Here is a 21,960-nt window from a genome sequence, read left to right as displayed (position 1 = left end):
ATATTCCAAGAACTCTGCAAATGTCGGGGTAAAATCATCCCTCATCAAACTTTCCTGAAGGTTCGTTACCCTGCATTTCTGTTTCAAGCAGAAGTCAACAGCCCTTAGAAACAAGGAAAGAAACGTCAAATGATAGATTTTAATTAAACCCAAGATTAAATATGAGATAGTAAAAATCTAGCCGTTTCTATTTCAGTGGAAAATGCTGTTTCTCTGATCAGAAGGCAGTAATTATATCAAACAAGGGGCTGTGCTTCTTCATCAGGGAAGAAGATTATAAGTAGTCCTAAGATTAAATGCCATGTAGTGTTTCTGTCGTTTAAGTGCTAATGCTAAAATGCCAAAAACCTTTTTCCTGTAAATCAGTTTTGTCTTTAAACAAAGTACAACTTCTTAATTGATCTGAAAGAGCCTAAATTGAATACAGAGAATCTGGTTCTGTATTCTGGGATAAATTACCACCATGAAAAAATTCAGACTGTTTTCCTTCAGGTGATGGATTACGAGATGAGCACCCTGCAGTGCTTCAAAACAGGAGATGAAGAAGTCCCATATGGTAACAGCGGATGAGCTGGCTTTAGGGCTGCATTTAGGCCATTTACTTTGAAGCAAACAACTCAGTGAAGCTCAGATATCCACCTTCAAGAGTGGAATGATTGCCCAGGTCTGCCAGAGTGCATTTACCTACACAGTTAACAGAGATGTAGGTAAAATTTTTGAACCAAGTGGTGATATGAATTACTCTGTAGTGTGTGGGTGCTGTAGGAAATGCAGAGGTGTGCCAGGAAAGGGCTTCTCAGTGGTGCCATTATGGGGCAGGTGTTCTCGTACTTGTGTATATTCTGGACCTTGGCCATGTTCTTAATAAACTCAGGCATGTGACTGTGTAGAAGCTGTCATGGCCTCCAGTAAATCCCCCACAATGGGGACGGCAGGTGAATTGTGGAGGCTCAGCACAGAATATATCTATCCTGCAGCATAGAAACAATTATTCAAACCCATAGTCACTTTGGGAGTCACAGGACTTGAGCTGTTTGTTGTTTCTGTGGAGTGTCCCTTGTGTCTCTGTTGCTTCTTCACTTGGTTAGTCCCTAAGTTTAAGCTTAAACCTGGATAGCATCCAAGTAAACTCAACAGGGCAGGTAATAGTGCTGAATGATACATCCTTGACAAGTTTTGTGTCAGACCTAAGCCACAAGCATTAAGTTTTCCACCTTCAAGCGCTTACTGATGTACTCCCGGCATGGAACCCCAAGGGTGGAATGCAGCAACTAGGTCAGTGATGTTGGTCTCTCTCTTGGTACAAAGGAGCAACATACAGGTCTGATATCTGGATTAGTATTGAATGAAAGAAATTATGAGAGGCTGATCCATGTGAAAAAGGAATGAACTTAAAGGAAGAGAGCAATGAAGGGTAAATTTACCAGAGGTGTAAGGGAAAAGTGTTAATGTTGCTTTGAATGGATGGTGTCAGTTCATATCACATGAGGCTGTGAAGCAGAAATGTGGCCTCAGCAAGTAGGTTTATGACAGTAGGGAAAATCTGTGCTCAGGATCTCAAGTGTCTTGTTTTTGTCTTTTTCCTTTCAGATGCCCAGTACATCACCTGCAAGATGCAGAACTGCAGCGAAGCCACTCGAAGCAAACCCTTTCCAGGCTATATCGACCATAATTCCCTGATTGTCCAGGATGACTATGTCTTTGTTCAGGTGCAGAACACCCTCTTCTCTTATTTATTCTATTATTTCATATTCTATTATTTTCTCTTTCCTTCTTTTGCATGCATGTGCATATATGTTAACCTCCAACTAATCAGAGATTAATAAAGGCACCGAGTGGATTGTAACAGTTCATTACAATGTTAATAGAGTTTCTTCTACCTTTAGTATCTTGTCACTGTAGGGTCATAGAGTTCCTTCCTGAAGCATCCACTGTGTGTACTGGAGTAATCCTGCATGCCACTCCTGCTAGCTCATCAGCATTCTCAGATTAGTGTTCTCACCCCACAGCTTGAAGTGACGTGTCAGTCTTCTCCTATTGCAAGGGCAGTAGACTGAAGCTGTTTTAAGCACAAGAAGGAAATAGAAAAGAGAGGGAGGGAGTCAGGGGAAGAACCAAGGAAGGAATAATCAGGCTTTATTGTTACGCCTCAGTTGTGATTATAGTGAAAAGGCTGAAGATGAGATGTACTCAGCCAAGCTGTGTTCCAGGTGAGAGCTGGAGAATAGATCTGAACTACTGTGGGTTTCATTAGCCTGCTGCCAGGGTCCATTTAATAACAGATGAAAAGGACAAAAAATAACAACAGAAGTGTGGGAAACATGGAGGTGAACTGGAAATCATTAGGACTAAACTGGTTTTACAGACAGCTTATATTCTGTCATGCTTGGGGATGGAGTGAAGATAGAGGATTGATATTTTGAATTGAGTGAGTTGATTCCTAATTGCCTTCGGTTAATGAACTCAATCATAAACATAAATACCTTTCTAAATCATGCACAAATAAATCTGGAACATACATTCCAGAGTAGCTTTTGTGCCTTCCATGTCTGGGACATAAATAAAATGTTTATGAGATAAGAAAAACAGGTGCACACAATGCTGTTCAGACTCGCTCTCTAATTTCAGATTAACTGTGTGTGTGTCATGAGTGACACAAGAACTGGGGAGTTTATATCTGAAATGATTCATTGCTTCATCACTGATGCCTTGGTTTTGTGCTCTTCAATATTGTCTTCTCTGTTCTGACCTAATTTTACGGCACACTAGAGAGAAGTTAATCCCTTTGCCCCATTTGAAGTCAACACTGGGGAGATTGCCTGCCTTTCTGGACTGCCCTTGTATTTTGATGCTTTTCACTTTCTGCCTATAAACTGTTGTGTAGCGTTATCAGTGCTGTAACATTTCTTTATTCCACCTCAGTGCTAGCTGCATGGTAGAAGGAGGAGAGTGTGAGGACAGGAAGTCTCTTACAACCTTTCCCTTAATGTCCTGAGGAACTTTTCACAACCTTAACTGCTCAAAGAGATAGTACTTGCCAAGTGTTAATAATTAACACTTGCATGAATGAAATAATATTTTAATCCCTGGAAACAGTCTCTTTTTTTTTTTTTTCCCCTAGTAATCAGTGAATTAACTGCTGAGTGGTAATTTCAAATAGCATTCTTCAAAGGGTTACATATGCGAGTTATCTGGCTTGCAAGTAATAAAATAAATAATTGCTAAATAAAATGCTGTGAGTGATATTGGACTTTACCATATCCCAGACACTATTCTTCAGAGGAGGATTAGTCTCACACTAGACACTGAAGGGCTAGAAGAATAGATGAGTTCCATGAGAACCTGCCCCAGCCTTCATCTCCATCTAGCTTTTCCACAACTAAGGCATTTGGAAGGAGAATTAGTAGGTTCAAAAGTTGAAAATAAGGGAAAGTGGGTTCATTTTTCCCACTACACCCTGTTTTCTTTACATTCACTATGGCATTCCTTTCCCTAATGTTTGATCAGTTCCCTCAAAAAATAGTTGAAGAGCTTTAATATAAGTAGTTCTTAGCCTCTACGTATCTTCCATTTTAAACTATTGCAGTGTCTTTTAAAACACTCACTGCTAAAGTGAAGTCTTGATAAGCCCGGATAGCAGGCAATTAAAGCAAAGTTCTGCATGGAGAATCCCTCAGAATTTTTTTTTTCCTTCAGTGTCTTTCATCCATGAATTTCAAAGTAATTTAGAAACATTGATTATGCTTCAACAGCTAACATTGTCAGCTTTCCCCCCCCCCTCCCCCCTCATTAAGATGTGGCATAAAATGAAACCACACATTGCTTTAACCCAGTGTGTTCAAGGGATTGCCATCAGTATTTAGGCACTAATATAAATAGCCAAATTTACAGAAATACCAAATCAGCTCAGGTTCTCCTGCCTTTGGGAGATGTGAATGTTTACGTGATCTGGAAACATGGCTTGTGCAGGGCCACACAGGAACCAGATCTGGAGATAGATACAGAAATCAAGCATCATGTCTGCCAATCTGCTTCTCTAACCAATAGACCACATCAGCTCTACAAACAGAAAACAGCTTGTTTTGTGGTAAGAGGAGAGCAGATGGTCATCAGGTGACATAATGGCCTAAATGAAGCTAAGGTTACACCTTCCCAATACTTTCACCTGAAATTCTGGCCTTTGTCTCTCTTTGTAGAAAAGGGGATTTCTCTTACTCTCTATTTTTCAGCCACTGTCAGTTGGATCAATGGTTATTCATCACCTGTAACAGCACTGGAGTTTTAAGCCACTGCCACCAATGCTGTGTTGTTTGCCTTGACAGTTTTTGCTTGATGTTTTCACTAGTAATAAAAATATTTTAAAAAACACTGAAGATATCTTTTCTGCTTTTCTCATAGTTGACATCGGGTGGACGACCACATTATTACGTTTCTTACAGGAGGAATGCATTTACACAGATGAAGCTGCCAAAATACTCCTTGCCCAAGGTAAGCTGTTGTTGCTGGAATGCCTGTATGTACCTACATATTTTCTGATTATTCAGAAATTATTGAATTCAGCGCAAGTAACCACAAGATGACATGCAATGAGTGAAAACATCATTCTTTAAGAGAACATTTGCAAGCAAAACGGGACTCAAAACAAAGTCACCACTTTGGCTAGTCAAGGATATTTCAGCATGAAATACAGATAGATACCATGGCCCATGTCAATTAATTTTTTGAGGGATTCTCTTTTCTTGTGTGTGTGTGTTAAAATTCCCTTCTTCTTTCCCTGTTCTGAGTGGGTCACTTTTTGTACTTTACCTCATTAGCAGATTTTAATGGGAACCAAGCAAAGAGATGGCTTTGCGTGCCTTCTCCTTATCCTCTCTAATTAAGAACAATGGTGAATTAGCACCGGAGCTTGAAAGGCTATTACTGCCTTCTGTTGCTGATTTTTTTCTTAAAGACCTATATAAAATGTTAGCTTCATTTTGAAGGAATCACCATTTTGCAGCTGGGTTCCTAACTACTTCTTAACAAAGACAAAGAGCCTTTTAATTCTTGTTATAGGCTGGCTTAAATGAAATCTAAGCTCAAAGGAAGCAAATATCTGGTGGATTCTATGTGAGATCTAACATCTGGAGACAAATGACAATCCCTGCTTAATTTCTGGGAATGCAAAAGAGAAAAAAGTGCGAGGTCAGCTTGTTCCTAGAAGTTGAAAGTACATCATTATTTGTAGATGGAAATATTCAAGGGGATAATTTGGCTATTATCACAGCTGGTTGTCTTTGATTCCTCACTCCAACAGACCTATCTAAAGTGGATTGACTGGGTGACCTTCATCATATAACCAGACTGTAGCTCAAACCCAAGCCTTCAGAGCCATACCTTACTTACACAAGTGTTGTACCTTTGTTCTCGTTTACATCACCTGAAAAATCCAAGCTCTCAGGACTTTGGGGACCCTAACATGATAGTTTATAGGCTCTGACACAAGAGAACTGTCCAGTGAAACCTAACTTAAGAATATTGTTTCTATTAAAGTAGAACATATATTTTTTATATAAAGATGCAGAGATTTGGAGATTGAATTCCCAATGTACTTTCTACAATCCCAGGTAAACCTTGCGCTTTCTGTGAGACCTAAAACTCTCACTGCCCCAGAATCTTCAGTCATGTTTTAAGATATTACTCTAAGGCATAGATTGAAACTTCCCATGTAAGTGGGAAGGAATTACTCTGTCAATTCAAATACAATTTAAAAAAGTATAATATGAAGTAGTCCTTAGCAGAAAAATTGCATTTTTAGGGGTTTTGTAACATCCAAATCAGAATTGTTATTTATAACTGATTCGGACCATTTGCAGAAAGACTGATTGTTTTGAGCTGGTTATCTGCTTTACCACCCACTTATTTCTCCAACTGTCCACCTTCTCAAAGAGATCTCTGGAAAACCAGGGAAAATATACTATGATTAAATTCCAGCACGTTCTCAGAGAATAGGTATAAGAGTAATATATTCATGTTATTTGACTGAAATTAAAAAGCAGATATTTAAGGAGATAAGATGCTTTGTCACAAACTGGGAATGTCTTCAAAGACCGAAGAGCTACGTTTGGCTTGGAAGGAGCTACAGTGGAGCTGTGGCTGTCTGGGAGTTTGATATCAAAGCAAGATAGCTGCTTTTATTAAAAATGTACAAAGCACTATATTATTCAAAGGAATTGAAACAAACAGCTTCTTTTATGCCTAAATTCTCTTTCATCTCCTTCAGCTAAGAAAGTGGGGCCAAATATGGTAAACAGTGCTAAGCGACTTCTGGAATTGAAGATAGAAATATCAAGCTTTTTGTCTCTGCATGTTGCTCCTCCTGAACTGGAGGGGTGCAATGACAGGCAGCTCTAGCAGGTGATATTGCTGTTCAAGCAGGAATGGCCTATAGCAAATCAAAACTAAAATACTCTGGCTGTTCGCATTGATATCCTGGTAACCAGTTTGATTAAAAGCCTGAATGAATGTGAAACTCTCTCCAACACAAGCATGTGTCTGCACACGTGCACAAGGTTGCATTAATCTTGTAAATGGTATTTATTGAGACTTATTAACTTCTGCAATGAGGTTTCTTTCTGAAATACTACTGCCCATTTTGTACCACAGCACCACAGTATGTTCTCTGTTATAGACTCTGTATTATCACTCACAATAATCACCTTAAATGTACACACAGGGTGCTCAAACTCTCCATTTTAGACCAATGCACTGGGCAGACATCTTTGAATACAAAAGCAAGACAACCAATTTCTCATTAAAAAATACCTGTCCTTAATCTGGTGCTGGACTGAATACTGATTGAATGGGTGTTTGTGGTACTTCTGTTTTAAATTCACTATCTTCTTTCAACCTCAGGATAATGGTAGAAGCAATAACCAAATAAAAAATCCTGAAATAGAGACCTTAAAAAGAAGTGACAATCTCAGTAATTGACAGGATAAAATAGGCACTACACATCCCTGATATTTAAGTTGTCAGGAAGAAAAGTACCCTGACCAAGTGCAAAAAGGGTAACTGAAACATGTTTAGTGATTCAGAAAACCTTGGCCTTTAGGGATTGAGCAGATACCTGATCGAACTCATGCACAGCATCATGCTCTTGCTTTGTCTTTGGAAAGTCAAGAAGGACAGATAGTAGAACTGCATATTAATGTACCTCTACTGTGGGCTGGAACAGAAAGAGGAAAGCTCAGGTTCTCATAGGCAGGTGCATGGGGAGTCCCCTGAAGGTAGCAATGGCTTTATGAGAAAGGTCCCTCTTCTCCCCCTTTCTGTAGAAAACTCAAATTAACATTTTTTGGACTAGTGGAAGACTCAGTCAAGTTCTTGCTACATATCAATATGAAGGCTCCTTTTTAAAAAAAAAAAAAATTATTATTTTTATTATTCCTTCCTAAAAAACACTCCCTACCATGAAAAGAAAAAAAAAAAGTGAATGAAAGATGTGAATGTGATATGCTGATCAATTTTGATTTTCCTATTGTTGAAAACCAGAAAATCTCTAATGTTGGTCAATGATGTGTTTGATGCCTGTATACTGAATCCATTCCATCAAACCTTTGTATTGTACCTGCATCTACTGGACAAGGCCGTATTCAGATGAAAAGTTAACTGATCCAAAAAGGCAAACAGTTGGAATATTATTTTCTTTGACTTTCTACACTATGTGTATTATGCTATTTCTGTCTCAGTCTGTGCTTCTCCAGGCTTAAATTTCTTTGAGTGAGACTCACTGTATTCTTAGACTTGCATATTATTTCATGATCTGATCAAAACTCAGGAAGCATCCAGCAAATATATTAATTTATTTGCTTCTTAAGCATACATGAAATTGCCTTTAAGTTTTCCTGGTGTTGATCAGAATATCTTTTTACCTCTCTGCCCTTGTTATTAAAATACTTTTGATTAAAATGGTATATTAATAAAACTGTACATTCACCAGACAAAATGAATTTTACTTATAATCTCTCTGTTTAAGTAGAGAGGTCTGTCCGTGTGTGCACACACATTTAATTTCAAGTTTAAATTTGAGATTACAGCTGTGCTAGCCGATGCTGCCTGAAGCACACTGGGATCATCTACTCGTGTAGTTCTACCAGCAGATTGACTAGGGTGATAGTCTGAAATGAGAAGCCTCTGACAAACAGCTGTGGCAGTTACTTCTATTAGCACAACTGGAGCTGAGAGAGGATATCTGTTCACAGCCACAATCAGTAGAAGCCAATGGGACTTATATTAACTTTCCTGTTGCCTCAGGATTTAAACCAATCTCTTCCTCCACAAAAGCAGCCCTTCTTCTGGGATATTTTTTTTCTGCAGCACAAAGAAGCAGGTAAATCAAGTGAATATTCGTCCACTCCATACTCAGATCTGGATGTGAATAAACAAACTACTTTTCTGAATTTTAACTTTGTGGTGAATCCACTTTAAAATTTATAAGTCAGATTTCTTCTGTATATCATTTTTCATCTTTTCAGTATAAAGCTATATCTGAAAGTATTAATTCCCCCTCATAAAATAACAAGAAAGTAAATTGTCAAAGACTGTTATTAACAGAAGGAAGAAGTAGCATCAACTTCCAAAGAATATATTTTCTGATAGAGCTCCCAGTTTTGCATATAGAAAGCCCTGGCTGAGATTCATGGATGCAAAATAGCTTTGGGATATCTGCCCAAAGCAGACAGATGAATCTTTTTGGAATCACCTGGTTCTAAGAAGTCTGGATTTCTTGTCCTACCTCCACAGTTTTTCAAGGCACCAATGAACTCAGGGCTTCTGGATTCAGGTTTTATGTATATATATATATATTTAAATTATGCACTCTTTTCATTGTTTCTTGTCTACTGTAACACAGAACAAACACAGAAAAATAAAACAAAACCTCACTCATAATGCTACAATTCTGCTCTTTATATCTACTGAGGTTTAGGGATGTGTGTCTGTTCTGTTGCTGGAGGGGTGTTTAGCACAGTGGTCCAAGGCCTTGGCTCCTAGGTGACACTGTCATTAGAAATAATAAACAGCAGGAACATTGGCTCTGCGTGTTCACCCATTATATCTTTCTTGTATCAGTTTCCTAGCATACTTGGTTTCTGAGAGATAGGCAAGAAGCAGATGTTTCCAATACTGCTTTTTCTTTTATTTTTTTTCTTTATTTTTTTAAAGCATTTTAATATCTGTGATTGTACAATCACAAGTGGTATTGCTCAAGTGCCAAAAATTAAAAACAAACAAACAAAGAAACACAAAAACAACCAAAGCATTCGTTAAAATGAAAATTTTGGTAGGGGGAAAAAAGCGCTGCTGTATGACACTGTATTTCCAATGTAAATATTCAATTAACACCTTATCAGTTAATTACCACTTTGAAAGTTGGCAGAAGAAAGCTGTTGTAAAATATTCTTAGATGGAATTCTCCACTTAGAGGAATGTTTCTCAAATACAGGAATGTTGTCTGCAGTTTTCAGTTAAACTCCAGCCTAAATATATCCTTTGCTCCTCCACAATTACTGTGATGCTCTTGGAAATGACAGGGCAGAGTAACATGCCTCTGTTTTCTTTCCACAGGACATGCATGTTATCAGCACAGATGAGAGTCAGGTGTTTGCAGCTGTTCAAGAGTGGAACCAGAACGACACATACAATCTGTATATCTCTGACACCCGAGGGGTGTATTTCACCCTGGCCTTGGAAAACGTCAAGAGTAGTCAAGGACTGGAAGGGAATGTGATGATTGACCTCTATGAGGTATGTCATGACTCCAAATTTCTCATTCCTATCTAAAAAGCTCACACAGTATCAGTACCATTGCATTCTTGCACATCAGTCTCATAGTATGCATGTGAACAGCAGAGCCAAAGCTAAACACATTTTTACCCTTCTTTTAATCAAGGATCTGAGTGCAATTAGATGAGTTTCAAGCCAAACTTTGCATGGGTGTTGAAATTAGGTCCAGCCTAACAGTGTGAAAAGAATCACTGTTGTACTCTCCAGTAGATTCTCGGGTGAGGAAAAGCTCATGTTTATGCATTGGAAGATGTAGCAAAACAGCTCATTGCATTCCTAAAAGAAACTCTTTAAGTTTCTCAGCCAAAATCTAGCTGACCCAAGCCTCTGACCCACATTGGTCTAGCCTATGGTTCAGAAGGTTCCCAGCACTCTGAATTGCATCATTCTCCAATTCTGCCATTTTAGTCGTGCTGCTGAAAGCCTAAGCTCTAGCTATAGAAGGAAGTAGGGACAGTAGTTTTCAGCTATCTTTGTCACTTTCCTCAGCTTGGACTCTTCTGGGAATTGAATTAACTTTAAATAGACCATCCTGGACTATCCTATGAGCATAGAAACTCTTCTACTTCACATTGATGTCACCTTTACCCCCAAACCTTTTCCTGACGAGTGCATTCTGCCTAAGCTTACCTGTAAGAAGGCCAATTTACATTGTCTTTTGTGACAACTGATCCTAAGAATAGGACTCTCAATATATGCTTGTACTTCACTTGGTCTGATGCCAGTCTTACTTCTGGAGACAGCTAAGTAGAAATTCAGTCCTCAGATGCTGTTTTTAGGATCAGCTTCTCTCTTCAGACCTCTTCCAGTGGATTATATGGCCATTTAGAGCCAACGAATAGCTCTGAGTTCCTTTGAAAATGAAAACTCTTCCTGTATTTCCCCTTCACTGTCTGAATATTAGCTCTACTACACAGTTTGCCTTCAGCTGCCCTTTACTTGGAAACCACCTTGAATTGTCCAAACAGAGAGCCTAAGCATTGTACATAAATGCAGATGAATTGTAGGAAGATAGGCACTGTCATTTCCCAGTCATTTGGAGTTTTCTGCTATTAATCTCTCTGCAATGCTGGCAGTCCATGGAAAGGCTGTTGCCTCTTATTAATGTCAGCTCAAGAAGCAGTTTCACTGCATTATGTAAAGGTGTCCTACATCCCAGGGGGAAAGAAAAGCCTTTGTTTTTTATTAGACTGACACTACACAGTAACCTGGATTGAAATTGATAGAATTAGACTTGTAGCGTCATATCTGCAGATTATCTAGATAGAAAGAATATTGGCTGACACTGAACCTGGCACAAAACTTCCTTTCAATTTGATGTTCTAGCTGGAAGGGAACAGAAAGCCATCCAGCAGGATTCTCCCAGTAGGGTTGTTGCAAATGATGAATGCTCTAGGGATAAATGGAGATCAAGATCAGAGAAGAAAAAATGCATAGATAAATTAAAAGGAAGTGGAGAAATTGCAAAATGACTCCTTCTGTAGTGACAGAAGTTATTTAGTAAAGCAATATTACTTGAGAAGATGCCAGAGAAATGCCTGCTAAATGTGCATGTTTCTGTATGCATATGTTTGGCAGGTATAAAAAGTAAGTTCATCTGGTTGAATTGTAGTGAATGTGTTTCTGTGTGCAAATTTCTAATCTGGTTCTGCAACAAGGATAAATATCCTCAGTTCTTCTCAATGGAAAATTGTATTGGGCATGAGAAGAAAATAGAAGTTCTTCCCTGGTACCTCATCATGTTCTTCTTTCTTTTCTCCTGGAGAAAAGCTCTCAGGAGGCTTTCACTGGGAGACTGTTATTTCAGGGTGTGGGCTCTTCTGCTTCTCGACGTTGTAGGGGATGAGGAGACCACTGCCAGTGGGACACTACTCTTTCTGAAGGTGGGACAGGGAAGGGTATGAGAATAGCTCTTCTCCCCATCACCTTCCAGTGCCAGTGCATCTGTATGACACTGGACCCAGCATTCAGTGGTTCTGCAGTTGCAAAGTCCTAGAGACCATTGTAGAGAAAGGAAAGAACAAGAAGCACTGGCCAGTGGGTACCCTTTGTAATTCCTACACCTCTTCAGTGATGTGGTGTGGCTCTGCTTGACTCTTTAGCTGGGCTGTTCTGCAGCAAGATCATCCTCCCTGTGGGATTCCAGCCTGAGAAATAATAGTTGGCCTCTAACACGAAGAGAAACCGATTTTATTTTTTCTGGTTTGACTAGTGATTGAAACAGAATGGGAGTCATTATAAAAAAAAGGAGATGTGAGGAGAGGTACCAGTAGCTGTGGCATACATTCCTATCCAGGACTTATATTTTTTTAGTAGTATGTATTTTGGGTGGGAAACATGTTTGAAGTATGAAGTTGCTGATGGGGAGTGAAGAATGTGTTTTGAGTTGTGTGCTTTGAGTGTCTTGTATTAAACTTCCACTGAAAGCATAGACAGCATTTGTACCTACACACAGTGCATGTGAGGCAGGAAGGGATTGTCTACAAAATCCAGGCAGGCCTGACACAGCGCTTATTTCTCTGAACACCGGTGGCCATACCCTTACTTGTACAAGTCTGTGTCTATTATGGTTGTGTGAACAAGTCATCGTGTGTCATGGATGTGTATATGCAATACCTGTATCTCTTCCTACCAAGAGCACACAAGCATGTATGCTGTGTGCAGTCTTTTTTAAGATAAAGCTGTCCAAGGCTGACAGCATAACTTACAATTTGCTTTCTCTGGAAAGCATTTTGAGTCCCAGCCCAGGACTAGAATCATAAAAAGAAAAAATTCATAGGATTTCAGAACACATTTATCACCTGATATATAAAATGCTTTTTAATCATTTATGGCCAGCATTTCACAGGGACTATATAATACAACTATTTCAGGACAACAACGAAAAAAGGTACAAATGGAGCTATAGGCTCTGGCCTCTGGTAGTAAAGGAAGAACTATGTTATTTTTCCAGCCCTGGCTATTCATACAATATTACTAAGAGAGAGAGTACCCCTGTCTTTTCAGGATTCCTTTATACCACAGAGAAATCCTGAATACTTATTCGGGAGAGACAAAACAATCTAGTTCAAACATGGAAAATATTACCTTTTTGTGCTTATGTCAATAATATATCACTAAACTACTTAATTTAAAGACTATTGCCCACTAGAGCAAGTCATGTCTAAGTCTTTAAGTAACTTCAAATAAAATTCAGTGCCATTACTCAAGGTAGAAAGGGCTATTCGGAATGAATAAATACACCAATGTACTGTACCAATGCGCTCTACAGTAGTAGTGCCATGGCATGTGGCTAAAAGTGCAATAAGGTCCTATTGACTGGGAGTAGTGTCATCCAGATTAAGTCCCATAACTAAATCAGTTGAGCTGGAACAAACTCTAAATCTGCTGAGTAACCATTTGCCACATGATGCAATTTAAGTAATAATCTCTATGAATAAAAAGCCTTGGTGAATGATCCTGTGCACCAGCTCTGCATCATAAGAAAAGATTGGGCTGGATGACTGAACAGGCTTGATGGAAAACAAAAAGTTTCTCACTTTCCCCCACCTTCTCCTGATTTCCCTTCCCTTTTCATTGTAGCACTCAGACTGCAGAATGACAGCCTAACAAATTCATTCGCAAGCTGCAGCAACTATTGGATTATTGATTTTCAGTGTGCTGAGTAGATGGGAACATTCTGCAATGTGAGTTGTGGTTTGTGGTTGACTTTTTTTTTTTTTTTTCTTCCCACTAACGCACTTTTGGGCTTGATTCCAGTGTGAGACTGTTAGCATAACATCTTTCCAAAATCCTTCTGCAAGTCAATGGAGTAAAGTTCTTGGATAAAATATTGGGAAGAATAAAAGGATGATGATCTCATTGCTAGCTCTATAACTAGCATTCTGGGTGGCCTTTCTTGAGTCACTGATGCTTCAGTTTCCTCAAAATACAAAACAGGTATAAAAAATCCAATGTACCCCAAGTTACCCTGTTGAAATGTTGATAACTGCAGAGCACACTGAGATCCTTGGATAAAATGTCTTAAGCAGGCTGTGTGAGAACAGAAGCACTAAACAGCAAGTGTATATTTGTGTTGACATTTTCTTTGCAAGGTCAAAATTGCTGCTGTTTCCTACTACTGCATGTAAGAGGCAAATAATTCCCCTGTACATATTTCATCTTTCAGGGGAAAGGATGTCTACCCAGATGAAAGATTGTCACTTTACAGATAATGCTATTGCCATCTTACCATGTTCCTATGCTGCTTCTGAAATATAAGCTTTTTCTTCCATTTGCCACCTTTTCACCTGTGATGGTGTTATCATGTTCCCAGCCCTTCAGTTTGCCTTCTTTTGATATTCCTTGGTACTTCTTGCCCTGACATCTGCCACACTGACACAGCCACCAGATCCCTGTTGGGTTTGACAGGGCACAAAAGACATGTACAAAGAACCTGCATGGGCTTGATCTATTTTTCAGCCATGTCAATTTTTCCTAGGTAGCAGGGATAAAGGGAATGTTCTTGGCTAACAAGAAGATTGACAACCAAGTGAAAACTTTCATCACCTACAATAAGGGGAGAGACTGGAGTTTGTTGCAGGCTCCGGACACAGATCTGAGAGGAAACCCTGTTCACTGTCTCCTAGTAAGTACCTGGGGAGGGGGGGGACGACCTGGGGGTGCTAACAACCCAGACCAATCTTTTTCTACCAGGTAACAGAAGGGGAGGGCAGCACCTCTCTCCATGCGGCACAACTCATGGAGGCAATGCTGCATTTTAAAAGTGCGGTACATCAGGCTTGGGCCGCCAGATGGCATACCAAGAACTGGCTTTGTAATTTAATGTAATTTAATTTCTGGAACAAAAGGAAGCATCGTAGATCAGTTTCCTTCTGCACAACTGATGGTCTCCCCTTAAACACCAGGTGAAGCTGGATGCCGTTTCTGCGCAGTTGATTCTCTGGACACTAGATGGGAGGAGTGAGCTATTGTAGCTCAGGAAGTTTCAGGAACCCTAATAACTTGACTGGCTCAAACAAAAAGAGAACCGTTTTCTTTCAGGCCAGTCTGTTGGCAGTGTAAATATTTATCATTTTCTCTTTGAGCTTAAAAGTGAGAATTGACATATTCATGCAAATATATGTATTTCTATGTGTCAGGTGTATGTTGTACCTTCATCTGTACCTATCGATATAGATCAGCATATGGATAAATCTTTAATCATCATTATAAACAAATGGTTTCCAAGAGTGAAAAGGAAATACATTTTGAATAGAATTGGAGCTCTCTGTTAAATTGGATAGCTTAGCCTGATATCCACATATTTTTTAGTTTATGTCATCTATATCCTGTAGTAGGATAATAATCTGAACTCTGCCTTTGATATTTTCAAGAGCTTTTACATTAAAAAAACATCTAACTTGGTTCAAGGCAAAATCAGGGGCACTAGTTAGACTGTTCTTCCTGCTACTGTCCTGTACCTTCATGTTGTTTTCCATCGGGAAAAAAAAAAAATCTGACTTGCCACTGTGCCAGAAGTTCTGTTCTGCAGGGTCTTTATGGAACAATTGTTTGCAGAAGTTGCATATTTTATACACAAATGTATGCTGCCACTGCAGTTATCTGCTATATAGTGGAAGTGCTTCTGTGGCAGAGGATAAACCAGGACTGGATGGTTCTTATGGAAAAAGGGAATAATGGCTCCCTTAAGCCTTCCCATCCATACTCTACAATATTCATGGGCACCTGAAAACACAATTCAGTTCATTTAAAATTAGATCAGATACGTCTATAGAAGCTGGGGTTCCCTTAGGCATGATAAACTTGAACAAGACAGACGAGATCATGAGCAGGAGCAGAAGTGTGGGCACTGGTAGGGACACTGTGAGAACTGACAGAGAAGGTCTTGGTTCTCTGCAATTTGCAGTTACATTCTTGTAGCTCCGCTATGCACAAACCACAATTTAAACTCTGCCTCATTTTTATTTTGTTCTCTACAAAACCATGTGTTTGACTTGAGAATTGTTTCCACCTATGCAAGCTAGATGGTAGGCTTCTCATCCTGTTTTCATGACCACCTCCTAAACACACTATGACTTGGGTTGGGACAGGTATCTCAGGTCAGTGGACATCTGTAGAAATTGATCACTTGATTTCAAGGTGGTCAGGGACAAATCCTTAATGGACTTAAACTGTGTATCTGAGGATTTGCTATTCCAGAAGAAGAATGGGGAGAAACATCCCTTCCCTGTGATAAGTCCAGAAGAATGTTTAGCCATGTTTATTTTTCCTCTTCCAACTCAAACCATTCTACAGTTCTATGAGTCTAAAAAAGTTGAGAGGGATAGGGGAAATTTTCAAGGTGAAAGCACTGTAAAAGTTATGTGTTTGGAAATGTCAGGGTTCCATAAGGGCATTCTGCTCAGGAAAATCATGGAGAAATGGAATTGTCCCCTGCTCTAAGGCAATTCTGTTTCTTGTCAGTATGACATAGCTGTAGTACTTAAACAATTCACGAGCTCATCTCACCTCTGTAGCTCTACTCTGTCTACTTCTGCATCAGCAATAGTTTTACCCCTATGTGTCAGTCGTTCCTTTTCCCTCTACATATTACTGTTCCTGGCATGATCCTGCTTCTCCTTATGGCATAGCTAGGTGAATTCCTAATGGTCTATTGTAAATCTAGCTTAGCTTCCATCATTACTCCAGGACAGATACTAATGCTTTCACACTGCTGGTTTTCAGCATAATTGTCTCTAGCTATAGCTTGGAACACAGTGATGATGTTCATCTCAGCTGTTGGCAGAATGGGATCTACCTGTTCCTGGAGTGGCTGGATTGTCCTGAGCCTGAGAAAGGAATACTATCCTGTCTTTAACCTCAGCCTAAACTAAGGGAAAGTAAATGCAGAAATAAGTACATAGAAGCTAAGTTGGAAGCTAAGGAGGTTAAGAGGGAATCTGGTTGAAACACAAGGCAAGCATACAGAGCCATCCCTCTACCGAAAATAAACTCAAAGCTGTTGTTGTTGTTGTTGCTTTTTTCTTCCAAGTCAAAGAATTTCTTTGCATTTCTTTGTGAGATTGCTCTGAATAACAAGGATGGAGGAAAGCAATGAAATTCCATCTAAGCCCAAGGTTTTATTTTTCTTGTTTATACCACTAGTTTTCTAGGCTGAATACACTTAATCTTCATAAAATAGCTGCCAAAGTATGATATTCCAAAGATGCTGGTTTTGTTTGATTCTTATTTTGTGCTGTGAAGTGGTTAACTGAGGAGTAATTCTATCTTGCAAGTTATGGGTATCTGTCTAGGAGAGTTAATCAATTAACTTTCAAGGATGGTCTTGTGGTTAAAACATTGGGCTGAATCTCAGGAGAATCTTGATTCAATTTTTAGGCCTATTTCCAATTTCCTATGTGACCTTGGGCAAGTCATTTATTTTCTCTGTGCCTCTCTTCCCCAGACATCTGTTTATTCCCTCCTACATTTTGGTTGTCTTGTCTGTATGGATTATAAGGATTTCAGGACAAAAACACATTTCTTATTGGGGGAGGAAGCATTCACACCATCTGCCACAGAATAATTTCAGCATCCAGGTGAGGTGGTGTGAATAACCTTCCTGGAAGTGTTTTCTCTTTTCATTGCCCTTTGCAGTTGTAGGTGAGCAAATACTGTGACCACCCCTAGTTTCTGGATGGTGTCTAGCATTATCCTTGTACTGCAATACTTGTCCCGACTCCTGATCAGGGGCAGTCAGTAGTAGCTGCTAGGCATCCAAGGAGCACTTGCTTCTACACAAATTATGATTGATCTGAATAATTATTTTGTGCCCCCTTGCAGGATAGAACGGGTCTTAGACATACAAGGTGTTGGCTGTAATGGAGAAGTTGCTTTTTAAGCTGTGTCCAGTTGTCAGTGCAGTCTCTATGCAGTACTGCACTCCAATCAATAAATCATACCACTAGAGACACCGTCTCTCTACTTAGAGAGGTGATATGGCTTTTAATATTTGATGTATTTATTCCATTTCTGTCTACTATATCTGTAAAGTGTTACTAATTTGAAAGAAAATTTTTGGTAGCACAAAAATTTGAGTCTAGTGAGATCAAATCTATCAGATTGGGGAATTGGCTGAGTTGCTGCCATTAGCTACTGTCTTGAAAATTCTAAGGTGGACTTGGAGTATGTTAGTTTTAAAAACATGTTCTGTGTTTAGTTCTGTAAAAGAGAAGAATTCATTCTCTTGTAATGTTTTTCCACTTCCTGCATGCATGTCAGCTCGATTTGGTTTCCACTCCCTCCCTGTGCCCCCAGGCTGCTCCAGAAGCTGCCCTTGCAAGGCTGTCAGTTAGAGTTAGGCTGCTCAGTACATCCCGCTTGGCAGCTTGTGCTCCTTTCTGCACCATCCCATGTCTCTTTTTCCTGTCTCACGTAAGTGAGAGCTCCCAACCCTCCTCACCACCCTCACACACCTTTAAAATAAATAAATAAACCTGCCTTTTGTGGTTGTCTTTATCCACAGGGAGATTTTCAGTTTGGAGTACTAGACTCCTACCTGGAGATGTGATATATTATTGGTCTTCTTCCAGTGACTGCAGAGGAAGCCTACAAAACTTACAAGGCTGGAAAATTAGCACTTAGACATGTAAGAGAGAGAGACCTGCCTCCTTAGGGCCTGAAGAGCCTTCTGTACAGCATCCTGCTTGTCATACAGGCAAGCAAGCTGAAGCATGTGCTTTGCTGTGTTTGTGTGCCCAGACTGTCTGATGTACCCCTCAGTTTGGTCAGTTTGCTTCAGGTTTTCTTGCCAGTATTTTTCCCCTTCCTCTCCCATAGCCTCTTCTATGAGGTTTGGAAGGGGGGAAGAAGAAAAAAAAAATGAAAATAAAAATAAAACCTAAAGGAAAGTAAAAATTATCAGAAATTTTCAGAAATTGTCAGACTACAGATCTGGAGATAATCATAATGGCAACTTAGGAAATCTGCCTTTCTTACCTTCTTGCTCAGCTGATTTATTCTGTACCATTCCTGTCTGATCTGAGTACCTGAGATACAAAATCAGTAAGAAATAGGTAAGGTTTCTATTGATGTATTTGTATTGAAATCTCAAAGGTCACATCCACATGGGTTGATGAAGTATTGTATTAAAAAACTTTTAAGCTGACATTTCCCAGTCCTGATATTTCTTCCTACCACACTACACTGGTAAGTTTATATTGCTTCTCATTGTAGAAAATAGCTTGAGCACTGCTGCTCTGAGTCCCTTCATTGTATCTATAACCTAGCTTGCTTCTCGAGAGACCCAATAGTCAGGAGTGCTGGGTAGTCCCTGCCATTACCTGCACTTGCAAGTCTAGTTGCCTCCTTTGTGAGAACAGCCTCAAAGATCTCATCTTCGTAAGAGAGTGAAACTCTCAGTGGGAAAGGGCTACATTGGAAAAGAACAGCAAAGGTCTCAGAACAGAACCAGAACAGTGGCCATGTATTTCAGAGGGTGGCTGGATACAGTTGTTAGGAAGAAGTATTTGGGCTTCTTGAGAGTAACTGTTAGTTGATATCTTATGCCCTATACAGCACAAAAGCCTGTAGAAATAGGAGCATGCACTTCAAGTTGTGTCTGCTTTTTACTTTTATTTCCCCTTTCTCCATAGCCCTATTGCTCCCTTCATCTTCATCTGAAGGTCTCAGAGAATCCCTATACCTCAGGAAACATCGCCAGTCGAGACACTGCCCCCAGCATTATTGTAGCATCAGGTATGAAACATTTAAAGATTTCCTGTATATGATGTGCAAACACAGAAAATGTTGAGTGTATGATAGCTGTGGAAGGTGTTGACTAGCTTGTGGGGTGTCACAAACAGAAGTCTTCATGGACCTTCAACTTACCTATTTTTTATGGAAACTGGCTTTCAGGACTGAGCCTTATATTACCACAGACATTAGATTCAAAACAGGCAATTTCCTTTGTGTATAGAGGTGTATAGAACTGTATAAAATGGATTTTTTTTTTTTGCATATATTTTCTTCAAACTGAATGTCTCTCCTTTCTCCTCCCTTCTCTTCCCAAAACTAAAAGTTCTGTACTTACAAAAGGAAAATAAATATGTTTACTCTCGATTTGGTAATTCTGATGTTTCTTGAAGTATTGTATCGCTAATCAATGTTCTTCTTACAGGCAATATAGGCACTGAACTGTCAGATGATGACATCAGCATGTTTGTTTCTGCAGATGCTGGGAACACATGGAGACAGGTATATGACACTGAATCACAGATCTAAATAATAATTGTAGGAAATTGTCAAAGAAATAGATTCAAAATGTTTCTGCTTTTCTTTCTTTCTTTTTTTTTTAAATTCAAAGTAGCTTTTTGCAAATCTACACAAAATGGAAGACTTCTCTCCTGAGAGGTAGAGAGATGCCCGAAGAATAGGACTATGTATGTCATTAAGCATTATATAACAGAAAATTATTTTTACACTATGCAGCTTGGCTTCAGTTTAACCCTGTAGCAGACAAGAACAGATTGAAATATGGATATTTAAAATGAAAGAATGTCTTGTTATTTTTGTTCATCTCTTGTACTGATCAAATCATTTTTCTCTTCATCCATTATTATACTTTCCAGAATATTAGCAGTAACACTAGTCTACTTATCCCTCACGTGTGGGACTCGTTTCACCTGAGTTGAATTGTCCAAAGCTCAGTGTTTCTCTAAAGCAATTACCTTGCTTTGTTCTTAAGTTAGTGGAGAAAAAGACAGAATGCATTTCATCCTGTTCTGAAGCTTCTGTCTCTTCAATGATAGCAGAAAGAGACTGGATGATGCAGTTAAATCAATTTCCTAGTATTTAGTGGAATCCCACCTGTTAACAAAGCATTGTTACTCTTTAGTGTGTTTATCTTCAGAAAGGGAACTTCTATTCCCATTTTCTAGATGAGATATCACATCATGGAGACCAAGTGTCACTTTCACAGACTCACAAGCACTGCTACAAAAACTAGAGAGCAGATATTTGCAGAAAGCAGGAACCAAAAAGACAGGAAAAGAAAATCTGTTTAAATATTTGATATTCCAGGAATCTGATTATTTTACAGTGCTTGACCAGCCATCATTTTTACCTCTACATCACTTGTGTGTGCTATGGCCAGATACATGCAGGCACATCAAGTTCTTCAAACAAAACTCTGTCATCAAATAGAGGAAAATTGTTGGTCCTTGCAGAAGTTCATGTTTCTAACTTTCTGCTAAGCAGAGGCATTTCTCTGGAACCTGGAAAAATTAAAAAAAAAAAAACAAACCACAAACAGGAACTGGCTTCATACAGGTTGTGTTCCTCTACTCAGTAACTTCTGTAGCACATGCCTATCCTCTGTCATGATCATGTTTGAACTATTACATTTTCTTGATACTAAGGAAAATAGATCTAAGTACATGTTTATTTTTCCAGATCTTTGAGGAGGAGCACAGTGTTCTGTACCTGGATCAAGGTGGAGTACTGGTTGCCATAAAACACACATCTCTGCCTATTAGACATCTCTGGTAATGACTCTGTTTCTAAATGTGATGGTTTGATGCCCTTCCTTATAGATGTGAAGAAGTAAGAAGTTAGGCTGCAGTCACAGGTTTTTTTGTAGCTGCAATCTAGAAAAATATCATTTAAGAAACTGGCAAATTAACTCAGATAAAGCTAAATCTTTGCAATTCCAGCTTGCCCAGTTTCAGCTTGGCCAGATCTTAGATACTGTCAAGATAATTCCATGGCTTCCCTGATTTACTAAGCCTTGGCTTCTTAAATTTGGTTATTTATATAATATGTAGTTTGGATTATGGCTTTGTCTCTTATTGAGTTGCCAAAGTACTCTTAATTTTAAAAATTATCGATGAAATTGTCTTCTATATGGCAGGCAACACTTATGAATGAGAATTTTGTTGAATATCATTAGGGTTATGTAGCCAATAAGGCAAAAATGTCCCTTCTAGTTAACACCCTTCAGTTTATATGGTAGGTAGAATAGTTTTATGCTGTTTTGAATGTTTTACTGTCATTACATTAAGATTTATATCAATATCTAAAACACACAGACTCAAGTCTTAAGGAGTGAGGAGTGGTTACAAGCTTTCACTTAGACCCACTGCAGGGAAGAATGCT

General features: G+C 39.1%; 1 protein-coding gene across 7 annotated transcripts in view; it reads left to right on the top strand.

The window, feature by feature from the left end:
* Positions 1–21,960, top strand: part of SORCS1 (sortilin related VPS10 domain containing receptor 1) — a 291,500-nt gene that overhangs the window by 216,151 nt on the left and 53,389 nt on the right. For all 7 annotated transcript variants that reach the window (XM_080597281.1, XM_080597283.1, XM_080597282.1 and 4 more), the window contains 7 exons: positions 1,591–1,709; positions 4,399–4,488; positions 9,607–9,786; positions 14,306–14,452; positions 19,461–19,563; positions 19,985–20,061; positions 21,259–21,350. In XM_080597281.1, coding sequence (XP_080453407.1) covers positions 1,591–1,709; positions 4,399–4,488; positions 9,607–9,786; positions 14,306–14,452; positions 19,461–19,563; positions 19,985–20,061; positions 21,259–21,350 — 808 coding nt within the window. The remainder of the gene's footprint in view (positions 1–1,590; positions 1,710–4,398; positions 4,489–9,606; positions 9,787–14,305; positions 14,453–19,460; positions 19,564–19,984; positions 20,062–21,258; positions 21,351–21,960) is intronic.

This window comes from Anser brachyrhynchus (genome assembly GCF_964034855.1).
Source record: "Anser brachyrhynchus genome assembly, chromosome: 6".
Taxonomy (NCBI): domain Eukaryota; kingdom Metazoa; phylum Chordata; class Aves; order Anseriformes; family Anatidae; genus Anser; species Anser brachyrhynchus.
The sequence above is the reverse complement of the archived record's forward strand: the minus strand, read 5'-3'. Positions and strand labels throughout refer to the sequence as shown.